Raw genomic sequence first — 12,447 nt, forward strand, 5'->3', positions numbered from 1 at the left:
GCTATATAATATATGTATTTGTTTTATGTATTCATATAGGCTTGCATGTTTTGCTGAGTAAAACTGAAGTGGCATATAAATTTCCTGAGCTGCTCCCCCTGGTATGTAATTAGATAAAACATATTCATTAAATATAACAAATTAATATGCTGGAAGTGAAATTGGTTATGTAAGAGTACAATATTATTAAAAATAAATTATCTTTCTGCTACAAATTCTGTTTAGAGAAGTCATCTTTGTGCAGTGGGTAGAATTACCTCTTAAAAGATGAATAGATGTTCATGGCTAGGCCTTAAGCAATCAGTATTGCCCTCATATTATTTAGACTCAAATTTAAGGTTTGTATTTTATTCTTCATGCGTTCTTTTTTCTTTTCACAGTGGAAACTGTTTTTAGTATCTGCTGACATGACCTAATTTTTTCTCGTTGGCTTTGGAGTTTCTAATTTTGTTCCCCAGTTATTTTTTGCTTCCTGCATGTTCCTATTGGTACACTGCTGCTTTGAGGGGAAGTTAAAAAGAGCGAAATAAATAGAAAGAGGATAGAGCAGAAATGGCAGATGAAATTTCTTTTGAAAGAATAACTAAGCTTTGAATGAAAGAGAGAGAAAATAGCAATGTTATTAAATTGACAACATTAAATGTGTTTAGGAATAAACTTAAGTCCATACAGAGTACTTGTGTGGAGCAAAGCTAAACGTGAGATTTGTTAGCAGAGTGATTGGATGGATTGTTAAGTGAGCTCATCAAACCTTTTTAATATGTGTTTTGGACTTGCTACTTTTTCATGTTCCTAAAATTATTTAATGATAYAATAATATCCTCCCTTCTCCTCCATTTTGACCCCATTTTCTTTAACTTTTCTCTATTTATATGAAAATACTATGTCTCTTTATTTAATGCAGAGTGAACTTAGCCCACCTATGTTGATAGAACATCCTCTGCGATGCCTAGTCCTATGCGCTCAAGTGCATGCAGGGATGTGGAGAAGAAATGGATTCTCTCTTGTTAATCAGGTAAGTACTTAATAGCTGTATAATCACTGTTTGCTGGTAACTTTCTACATGGTGATTTCAGACCTCAAGAACTTCCCTTTCTGTATTTAAAAACATAACTTCAATATTGATTTCAAAATCCATTTGTGGAAACCTTATGGAAGGGCAATGGGAGTAAGGCACTTGCATCATTTGAATACTTAGGCTTTTAAACTGATCTTTGATTTCTTAGATGGAAGCTGCTTTTTTTTCCATCTTAGGACTGCTACAATGCTCAGTGGACTTAGCGATCTGCTCATAAAGAAGCTTCTAAGTATAATGCAGTTAAGGTCCCTTACCTTGTTTACTGTACGCTGTCCAGCAATGGCAAGAAGTGCTGAATTAGATCTGTATTTCTTTTKTAATGCATTCATCACCTTCTTGTAAAAATATGTCTCAAATATATAAATATGCACCCCTGAGGTAAGATATTATTACTATTTCTGTTTATAAGGTAATTAAAGTCCTGAAATCACACAGTAAAGAAGTATCAGAACCGGGATAGAACAGTGTTTCTTGTTTTTTATATCTGTATATAGAGAGAGCTTGTGCTTCTGGAGACCAGCTTCTTCTGACTCAAATTTTCTCTGCATTTGTGCAAATAAGGTCTTAGGTGTTTTGAGCACAACATCTATAAAATGGATACTGTAGTGTTGGTGCCACCCACCAGGGTGATGGTCTTAAGTGATTTACTTAGCAAGACAAAAATTATAAAAGAAATAGGATTTAGTTCTGTGAGATGTTAACTTGCTTTAATCGCGAAACTGTTCTTTCCCTCCCACAAGTCCCCATCTTCATCAGATAGTTGCAGTGCATGTGCACTTGGAGGCTGAAATCAGTTTGTTTGAACAGCTTAAATTCTGACACTCTTGCCTTTCAACCTAAGAATGTGTTCCTACAAGGTGATGTCTTCGTTGTCATTTTTAAAGCAAAAGCAATGCTATATACAACTATAGCAATGTTTATATTACTATAGATACTTACCAAATCTGAAATTTTAGTGTAACTTCTGATGGAGAAATAATTACTCTCTGTGTTAGCTTTCACTGCTTCCGTGGTCTAGAAGAGCCTTTTTCTTTTCATTGACTATAGAGTACTCATGTTCAGCCAGATACTCTAGGATATTTTCCCAGAAGATAGGAATGGACATTTGCTTGTGGATCTGCAATTTGAGGAGGAGAGGGAAGGCATGCTCTACTGTCTCATTCATGTAACATTGGTGAGAAATGGTGGCCGACCACCCAAGGAAAGTAGAGCATACTGGAGATTGTTCCCAGTCCTGCCTAGAAACTTGACAGTCTGTTTTTTTTCCCCTAACTGCTGTGGAATCGACGTTTCCTACTTTTCTGTGCCATGTACTGATGGTCATGTTGCTGCTGTTTCATCTTACTATTGAGTTTACTCCTAGAATAGTTTGGATTAAATGTGGTTCTAACATGCTCTTAACGTTTTCCTGAAACCAGCATCTCCTAAAAGATTCAATCTCAACTAATGGAATAGCATTTTGTGCAGCAAAGAAAGAACATTTCTCTGACTGCAGGGACTTTCTCCCATGAATTTCCAACACTTAAATACTAAACATGTAAATATATTAAAACTTAGCCCAAAACACTTCAAGATTTTTTCCTTCTGTTAAGTGTATGCAGTCTAAACATTGGATCAATACAACTCAGCCAGCAGCTATGCATGTTTTATGCCATATTAAAATGCTTTTTGCATACAAACATATCAATATAAATTTTACAGACTTTTAATATATCTTTTTAGTCACTAATACTGTATGACAAGAGTTTATTTTTCCAGAATGAAATTAAATTTAGAATAAATATAATATTCATTAAATGTTACGCTTTTTTTCAGATTTATTACTATCATAATGTGAAGTGCAGAAGGGAGATGTTTGATAAGGACATAGTCATGCTTCAGGTAACCACATATACCAATTTGCATTTCATCGAGCATTTTCAGGGTTCATGTGCATGTGTATACAGCTCCATCAAAACGCTTTAATGGCAAGGAAAAAAAAATCAAAATTTTTATGGAAAAACTTCTGTTCTTCATTATTGTATCTGTGTCCTTGCAGGAAAATTATGTAGAGGAGACACTGTTGTAATCCTTTTTTTTTTTTTTTTTAAACATGCTGCAGAAAATGCAGAACTTCCTGTGTAATGGCTGTGTAATACTACATCTTTAAGAATGTAATATTTTAACTAATGGATGATGTTATAGTGGCAGTTATATGGGTCTTCAGGTCTTCAGTATTGGGCTCAGTGCGTGTGTTGCCTCTTCTCCCTTTCTCATTTCCCATCAAAATTGACCTTTAAAATGCTGGATAGCAGGTAGAAGCTCATATAGCAGTTTGCCAGTTTTGCTATGTTGTAAAATCTCTTCTGAAGCCCAAAACTGAGAGTGAACTTAGCCCTGACACAAGAAGATCTGACACATTATATCTAAATTGAAGTGATGAAAGCTAAAATTTGCAGCTGAAGGTTTGTAGTTGACCAAGACAGCAAAATCTTTTTGCAAGAGGGCCCCCAAATCTTATCTAGACTTAGCACTACCCAGCACAATGTGTATGTCCGGAGTTACTTGTGGTTTCAGATATATTTCACTAAGGCTTGATCTGTCCCTGATTTGTGGTGTTCATCCACATCATCATGTGGATATAAGTAGTTTTGTGAGAAATTATTCTGTCTTAAAGATAGTCCTGTTATCAACAGGAAATAACTGCTACTAAAATCTTATCTGTTAGTTAACAATATATCTAAATTAGCCAGTTATGGATATTAATTGTTAGTTTTTTAGAAATGGAAGTGAATGTGTGTGGCTATGTTATAAAATCGGTATTATTCTTTTCAGGAAAGTTTGGAAAGTCTTGCTAATGTTTTGAGGGTTGGAATTTATAATCTGTTTTTTAAATCAGTACATGGTATACATTAAGTGCTAAACACACATTTTAATATGCCCTCTAGAAGCGGGGGCAGCAGGAACAGAGTTAGCAGAAACAAAACAAAACAAAAACTTTTAGTGGATTTTATTTGGGATAGAAAGAATAACCATGGGTATTTTACACTTAAAAGGACATCAAATTGATAAAGCAAAGGACTGTGTTTATTCAAACATATGTTGTCACTTGCATTATTGAAGTCCTGAGAGGGTAAACTTAAGTAGTTAAATCTCTTTGGCCAGGATAGAGGGAGAAGAATGAATTTCATAAGGAATATACTGTGAATGTTGTCTATGAAGTACAAATATACTTTAACACCAGATTTTTTTTTTCTATTTATAATAACTGTTTTTTCTTTTGTAATAGACAGGTGTATCTATGATGGATCCAAATCATTTCCTGATGATAATGCTGAGTCGCTTTGAACTTTATCAGATATTTAGTACTCCAGACTATGGCAAAAGATTTAGCACAGAAAATACTAACAAGGTATTTTTTATACTGCCATAATGGAAAATTTGCTATTTTGTTTTTGAAAGTTTATCAGACTCTGTTGCACCAACTCTGTGTAATTTCTTCACAAAAATACGGAAGTAACTATACCTTATTTTAGTTTGACCAGTTTGAAATTTGCATAAATACATTTACATGTTGAAATGGTAAATGTAAGAAACTGATGATGTATAATTTTTTCATTATTCAAAAATTTTAAGGCAATTGTGATTGCATTTCAGAAAAGCTTAATTTTGGAGTGTAAGCATGAAAAAGGACAATATTTTTGAAACATAGAAAAAATATTTGCAGCTTATGGAATGATATTTTTTTTTTACTCAATGTTTATTCTGTTTTTTTTTGTTTTTAAATCAGGATATTGTTCAACAAAATAACACGCTTATAGAAGAAATGCTGTACCTCATTATAATGATTGTTGGTAAGTTCAGAATACATTTAATCTTTTTTTAATTTATTTTTTAATGGTGTAGAATGAGCATACTTCATTGTCATCTGAAGTTCAGTTCCATTTCCAGTTTCTTGCAGTTCAGACAGCTTTCCTAGAAGGAAAGACTTGCTGAATTTTTTTCTATTTTTATTCCTTTAAAGAACAAGTATCAGTCCTGCAGAGTCATCCAGCTCRTGAAAAAAGATGTGATATTTTTGAACACTGATGATATTTTTATTTGATATTTTTGAACACTAGTGGGTGAACTCRTGGGATTTCCCCCAAAATATTTGTTTTCTAGTCTTTTCCTTTAAATTGCAAAAGAACAGAAAATAAAGTAATATTTTTTAAAACCCTCACAAAAATACTGTTATATTTTGTTCACAGGAGAACGATTCAGTCCTGGAATAGGACAGGTAAACGCAACAGATGAAATCAAGCGAGAGATCATCCATCAGCTGAGCATCAGGCCCATGGCTCACAGTGAATTGGTAAAGGCATTACCCGAAGATGTAAGTAACTTGGGAAAAATGTGACTTCAACTTCATTAGATTGCTGAAAATTTCTGTCTTAAACATGTTTATGCCCTTAAATGTGGAATGGGAGCAGCATGATTATGCAAAAAGTAAGATTAGCACAGATACAGATTAATGATAGGTGTCAGGGAGAGGTAGGGAAGAGCTGTAGAAGGAAATAACATCTGAAAGAGGTAGGAGCTAAGACATGAGAGCTTCTTCAGCTCTTTTTCTTTTTAATACTGTTACTTATCAGGCCACCTGGCCAGCAGTCTCTGTATTCTGACAGTAAGCCCTGAGTAAAAGGATAGAAGTTTGTTGCCAGAGCTATCAGAAAATATCAGCTGTGTTATTTTGAAGCCTAACAGTATTTGAAAATACTAGGCACAATATAATGACTTGTAATGTAAATGCTCATAACGTGACATAAATGCTTCATATAAATGAAGCATAGAGGTGAAATCCTCTGTAAGCACTTGTGCAAGATAGCAAAGATGACTTCAAAAACATTGTTTGAAAAAAAAATTTAACTTCTAACGCGATTCAAGGAGAAAGTCGAGATTCAAAAGTTAACCTTCTACTATATTGGTAATACTTTTAATAAAAATCTTCTGAATTCTTTTCTTTGTTCTAAATATTTTAAATGGATAACAAACAAAATCTGAACAGTCAAAACTTAGACTAGCTTTTTTTTTAATATTTTAGGGTTGGATGAAAGAAAACATTTTAAGCTAGAATTCTAAATTAATTACATTGTCAGTCTTAGTTAAATAAATACATTTTCCATGAACTATTAACTGCTATGAATGTGTATTGCAGGAAAGGGATGTGACTTAAAAGGTAACTTGTGTATGAAGCTCTATTACATATTTGAACTGATTTCTCCTGCTACCTTTTGTGTGGTAGTTTTGTCATTTTTCAATGACCTGACTTTTTAGCCTTCTCCTGTATTTATTTAGTTTTAAAGGTCTAGGAAACAGAAATATTGACTAATATATACCTAATATATACTGAGTAAACTAAGAAATTTTTTTCTGTTAATGTCTGTTATGTCTAAGTTTGCTAGGGTAAGGAAAAACAGTAAAAAATTTAAAAAATGGCACAATTAAAAAAAAACTTTTGAAGACATGGTATTTCTGAATTTATTTTCATGTTACTTGTTTTAGAGTTCTCTGGAGCATTAATAAAATAATACTACATCTAATTTGCTTGTTTATCTAGTGCTGTGTGATATTAAAACACGTTTAATTCAAGAATCATAGTAACACTATCTTGCCTTTTCTTTTTGCTCAATGTAGGAGAACAGAGAGACGGGAATGGAAAGTGTGATTGAAGAAGTTGCCTGTTTTAAGTATGTTTTGCTTTATTCTAGTATTTCGATCTTAAAAGTTGAATACCTAAATTAGTGAAAACGAGAGAACAGAAAAAGGGGGCTGGGTCACTGTTTTCTCCATGGCTTTGCTCTTCTGCATCACTCTAAATACTATTACTTATTTGATTTCTAGGCTGTCTCTTGAGCAACACTTTTTAGATGTTCTAGTTTAACATTTCAGCATAAAAATGGTTATAACCATTGAACATTGTTGTTATACATATTTATTTTTTTCTTTGTAGAAAACCTGGATTAACAGGCAGAGGGCTGTATGAACTAAAACCAGAATGTGCCAAGAACTTCAATCTGTATTTCTATCACTTTTCAAGGGCAGAGCAATCAAAGGTAACTAATAATTTAACCTTCTGTTTTTCATTTTCCTTGTTTTCTGTTTTTAAAGATTTATTTTGTGAAGGAATATTGTGAGGCAGCATTTTTTTTGAAAAGGTTAACATATTTGAGAATGTTAACAAAATTTAGGTGAGATTTTGCAGTGATTTCTGTGCCATCGGATGCTGCACCTTATACAGAACTACTGAAATCAGTGAGGCTTCAGGAGTTTGTCTATGTAAAACTTGTAGTTTTATTAGGCCTTATTTTACTGAAAGTATTTTAACAGTCTGTATTTCCCCTTACTTTTATGGAAATTACTGTTTTAGCTCAGATTTGGCTCCTGATTTTACACTTAAAAGAACCCAGGCTGGCTTAAGATAAAAGATTGCTTCTGAAGATGCAAGCAGTATGAGGTACTTTCAGGTAGAATGTAAGACAAATTGAAAGGACATGGAAACTTGCTTTTATTATTGAAGACTAGGGAAAAGAGGGGGAAAAATTGTAACAATGTAATAAAGTAAAAATGCTATTTTTTAGTTTTGTATTTGTACAGGTTTTGAGTAAAATTGGCGTAATTCCTCTATTTCAGGCAGAAGAAGCGCAAAGAAAGCTGAAAAAACAGAACAGAGAAGATACAGGTACATCCTCTTTGAGGGAGGATGGGAGAAGAAGGAAACACCTGTGGAACTGCATATTGCCCTGACACTTTTAGACTAATATCGTGTTCTTGGGTTAGCCAGAAATTGGTGAAAACGTAGTATTTTCTCATCTATCTTCCTGGTCATAGACAGAAATCTAATCTGTCATGGAACCAGCCTTATGAGTAGCTTGTTCCTTCAACTTTTATGTTAAATGCAAGTAATGCTGAATGTTACAGCATGCTTATCTGTAATACTATTTATCAAGCAACTGTGTGCTGTCTTTGGTTAGACTTAAGCGATCTGAAAGTTGGGTGCTTTATATGGCTCTTGCAAATTTTAGAGATGTTCAAATGTGAAAAACACAAATTTCCCTTTCAGCACTTCCACCCCCTGCTCTGCCTCCTTTCTGCCCGCTTTTTGCAAGCCTGGTTAATATTCTGCAATCCGATGTCATGCTGTGCATTATGGGAACTATACTGCAGTGGGCAGTAGAACACAACGGCTATGCCTGGTCAGAGTCCATGCTGCAAAGGGTATGTTTCGGTATTTGAAATTATGCATGTGCTAAAGAAGGAATATGTATTTCAGCATTTTAACATTTGTTTATTTTTTTTATTTATTTTATTTATTTATTGCCTACTTGATATATTAACATATACAGAATATATATGTTTGAGTAGTAAGTGGTGTTTTCTGATAGATATACAAGGCTGGGGAGACCTCTCTGCCTCCAGTGCAATTTATTTTTTAAAAGTGTATGGAAGACAGGTAAATTTCTAACAGGTGCACACAAGAGGGAAGAATTCTGCTTGGATCAGTTGAAATAATTGCGGAATATTGTGGCAGAGAACCAGTTATATCTGAGTTGTTGCATGTTGAATTTGTAAAGCATAGTAACTTTTTTCTGACATTTCTTTGCTTATTTTCAATGTAGGCTAAGTCATTTTAGAAAAAAATCATAAAAATACAGAAAAGAATTTTCTAACAGGAAAATGTTTCAGTATTGGAAAGCTGAACTGAACTGTTTGTTCTTCAGTATTTATAATGATCTTTAGAAACCTGGAGAGCTACTCTAGGTTTTGTTGTCTATGATGGTCATCTGGGATGTGCAAAAGTTGTTAGCTAAAGGCAAACTGCCATCAAAGGGGCTATTCATATTGGTAGGGATTGTTGTTTGGCCTCCAAAACCAAACTTTTGGAAAATGTTGATAGATTTTTGAAATAACATTTTGAAATAAAGCCCCAGATGTGAAGCTGAATATTAATTTTTTGACATTCAGTCTAGTTGAATGTATATTACTTTTTATAGCTAAATGCAAATCAACAAGAGAGCAATTCCGGACAAAATACCTTATTGCAAAAAGAACAGTATATCAGTATTATAAATCATAGCAAAAACTGGAGAATGCAGTCACATTTAAGTAACATAAGTATGTTAGGCTTTAAAATAAGTACTTGAATAGCTTAAGGTATTTTGTATTTGAGCTAAAACATGCTCAGCCGTTTGGGTGCCTCTATATTGTTCTCCAAACTCAGGATTCAAGAAGGACCTAGTATTTGCTCAGAAACAGGGCTTTTTGTTCACTGGTGCCATTCAGTTGGACTTTCCCGGGCAAACCACACTCAACTTGGGCGCACCATGCATAGGTTGGCATGAGGCATCTGGGAGAGGTGGCCTACATCTGATGAGGCCTGCTAGCCATGCGATAAGCTGGGAAAAATTGACCATTACTTTAAACAAAAAACAAAATCCCCTCCAAGAGTAAAATTTTACCATTTTTTCTGTGGAGATCTTAGAGTTATATGGTTATCTTGGAGTGTTTCGTTCCAGTTCTGGTGGGGATTTTTAGTACTTATGACTTCCTACACTGTTAATCCCAGGCACTCAGTAAGGCCTTTACCTAGAGTGTCCTGACAGTTCGTTTGTGATGATGAAAGTGGTCGATTCAGCATGACAGAGCACACAACCAAATTTAAGCATTTCAGCTGTAAAATGCCACTCAGACTATTTTAGGGCCAAATAGGTAATTTTAATTTTTATATTCAAGGTTGCAGCTTTTTACTGACCTAAAGGTTAAGTCAACATTCTCTTTTATTTATTTCAAGATGTTTCTAGAGTGTTAAAGGAAAATTGGTTTAATAATTTTAATTTTTTGTCAATTAACTTTTGTATGTGGTTAAATATACATGCACGCACACGTGGTCACRCACACGAAATAGCATCATGCTTCTGTGCAGAGAGTTGCAATAATAGTATGCAATTGCTGGAGAAAGTTGAGAAATAAGAGAAACTAATGAAACTTATCCCAAAGCACAGAGTTCACAGTGAATAAGCAGGACAGCAAACAAAGACATATGAGCAGTGGAATGCTTTTATGTCTGGTGAAGTTTCAAGAATTTATAAACACATGTTGTCACTAATGTTTAATGTAGCTATGGAACTATTTAAATATGTTCTTATTTAATTTTGCTGTATAACTTCTTTGTCTTTTAATGAAATACTCAAACTATATATAGAAATTATATGTATGCTTTAAGAAAAGGACTAAAACTGATAATTTTTACTTAGGTTTTGCACTTGCTTGGAATGGCACTACAAGAAGAAAAACAACATTTAGAGAATCTCAGTGAGGAGAATGTCGTAACATTTACCTTCACTCAGAAAATATCAAGTATGCCTGTCTTTTCAAATGCATAACAGATAATATGCTGGCATTTTCAGTTGCTTCAAATATTTTCTTTTGAGATAGCGTTTAGCAAAAGTTTGTTTACCCATCAAAAAATTTTTTGGTATTATAGCTTAGTGTGCAAAAGACAGAATTCTCAAATTCTATAAAAACCAAATTATGTATACGTACTTTACATATATGTGTAGATTCTGTGGTAGTAGCATACTGTATGCCTTGTTTAGGGGAGAAAAGAAATCCAAAAATAGAATAATTTCCAGCACATCTTATTCTTAATATCTTTTTTGAAGAAGTGTCTCAACAAAGATTGCTGGGGTCTTGAAATACGTGATCAAACGTTACAATTGCAAATACTGTAGCTGTATTCTTAATAAATAGTTGTTTAATCTTGACTCTCCCCTGCATTTTCTGATTAGTTCCTGTAGTTTTGTGAAAACATGGAAGTTGATAAGACTCTTCCATTGAAAATAGGTGGGAAATATAATATTGTAAGTTGTACATGGCAGCTCCCAAGAGTCAAACAGCCAGGGAATGCATACAGTGTATGCGGTCTTGAAAAAAACAGTCAACACACAAGACTTTTAAGACTATTCCCTCTAACTTTTCAATATTGAGAGGGTATTTATGAAAATATTTTGGGGGGAATGAAAGACATACATTGCACATATTTGTTGAAGAGATTCTTCAGCTGTTGAATTTATACAAGTTTTTTATTATGATGAGTGATCAGATTGCTGGGTATAAATATAATCAATTGTCATGTTTGTTTTTTTTCTCAGGACCGGGAGAGGCACCCAATAATTCCCCTAGTATACTAGCTATGCTAGAAACACTGCAAAAGGCACCTCATCTGGAAGTACACAAGGACATGATTAGATGGATATTGAAGGTAAATCTGTTCTATATAATTCATGAAAATCTTGGAAAGAGGATTTTTGAAACTTTGCTACCTACACTGTGGTGATTTCCTTGTATTTTCCATGTTGATTTGTTGTGCCTGCTTGTTTTCTCTTCTGGAATCCAACACTATGCATTATCTGGCCAGCATTATAGTAAACACAGTTTTTGTATATTCATGTGTCAAACTGATTAAGAAGTTTTTTTGGTTTTTGTTTGTTTTTTACAGACTTTCAATGCTATTAAGAAGCTAAGAGAAAGCTCCTCTACAAGTCCTGTGGCGGAGACGGAAGGAAATATTATAGAGGAGGTAAAAAGTTATAGCAGTTAGCTCATCTGAAACTGGTGCAGATCATGACCAGCAATGAATTACATTTCTAATTGCTGCTCTAAATCAAAGAGCAGAAATCTCAGTGATTTCTGAAATCTTAATTCTGTCTCATAGCTTGTAGATTAGACCCACACACTTTCTTTGAAAAACCTAGTGATAGAGCTCCTGATCCTTTTTTTTTTTTTTTTTCCTCCTTCCCTTTGCTTTACCTCTTGTGGCCTCCAAAAGTCTGGCAAGTTTACTATTGCTAGTACTGTTCATAGCACTGATCATAGCACTTAAAGACTCTACTCATCCCATCATTTCAGACTGTACAGGAAGCTGTTAAAAACATACGAACACTTTTTTTTTTTTTTTTTTTACTTTGACAGTTTTTCTGGAATGACCAGCAGTTTGTTTAGCGTGACGTGACATTCTAGATGTTACCCAAAGACCTTTGGAGTACTGTAATGTGTTAAGAATACAACCAGTGTGGATGGAGGGAGAGCAGCCCTAGGGACTTCTTACTTTCCTTTTTATTTCATGTTATGCATGCTCAAAGAAAAGAGAAATAAAAAATAAAATTCAAGGGTGGGGAGGGAGTGCGCTTCTGGATCTGCAGTTCTACCTGGCATTTAACATGAGCCAAAGCAAAGAGGGCACAAAAACTTTCTGGTAGTTTGAGGTTTTGTCTTTTTATGAGACTCCAATTGCTAAGTGGCTAGTATAAGTTATGCATAGCAGTAGGTAACGTAAATTGTTTGTTGCAACA

At 34.1% G+C, this 12,447-nt stretch overlaps 1 protein-coding gene across 5 annotated transcripts in view; it reads left to right on the top strand.

The window, feature by feature from the left end:
- Positions 1-12,447, top strand: part of UBR2 (ubiquitin protein ligase E3 component n-recognin 2) — a 63,410-nt gene that overhangs the window by 28,042 nt on the left and 22,921 nt on the right. For all 5 annotated transcript variants that reach the window (XR_003254646.1, XR_003254647.1, XM_026072305.1 and 2 more), the window contains exons 16-28: positions 40-101; positions 905-1,015; positions 2,894-2,959; positions 4,347-4,469; positions 4,848-4,911; positions 5,308-5,432; positions 6,734-6,786; positions 7,050-7,152; positions 7,730-7,778; positions 8,160-8,314; positions 10,351-10,453; positions 11,248-11,357; positions 11,595-11,675. Coding sequence is in view for 3 of the 5 variants with exons in the window: in XM_026072305.1 (XP_025928090.1) it covers positions 40-101; positions 905-1,015; positions 2,894-2,959; positions 4,347-4,469; positions 4,848-4,911; positions 5,308-5,432; positions 6,734-6,786; positions 7,050-7,152; positions 7,730-7,778; positions 8,160-8,314; positions 10,351-10,453; positions 11,248-11,357; positions 11,595-11,675 (1,205 nt within the window). In the remaining 2 variants the exon portion in view is untranslated. The remainder of the gene's footprint in view (positions 1-39; positions 102-904; positions 1,016-2,893; positions 2,960-4,346; positions 4,470-4,847; positions 4,912-5,307; positions 5,433-6,733; positions 6,787-7,049; positions 7,153-7,729; positions 7,779-8,159; positions 8,315-10,350; positions 10,454-11,247; positions 11,358-11,594; positions 11,676-12,447) is intronic.

The sequence above is a fragment of the Apteryx rowi genome, unplaced genomic scaffold (genome assembly GCF_003343035.1).
Source record: "Apteryx rowi isolate R43461 unplaced genomic scaffold, aptRow1 scaffold_34, whole genome shotgun sequence".
Taxonomy (NCBI): Eukaryota; Metazoa; Chordata; class Aves; order Apterygiformes; family Apterygidae; genus Apteryx; species Apteryx rowi.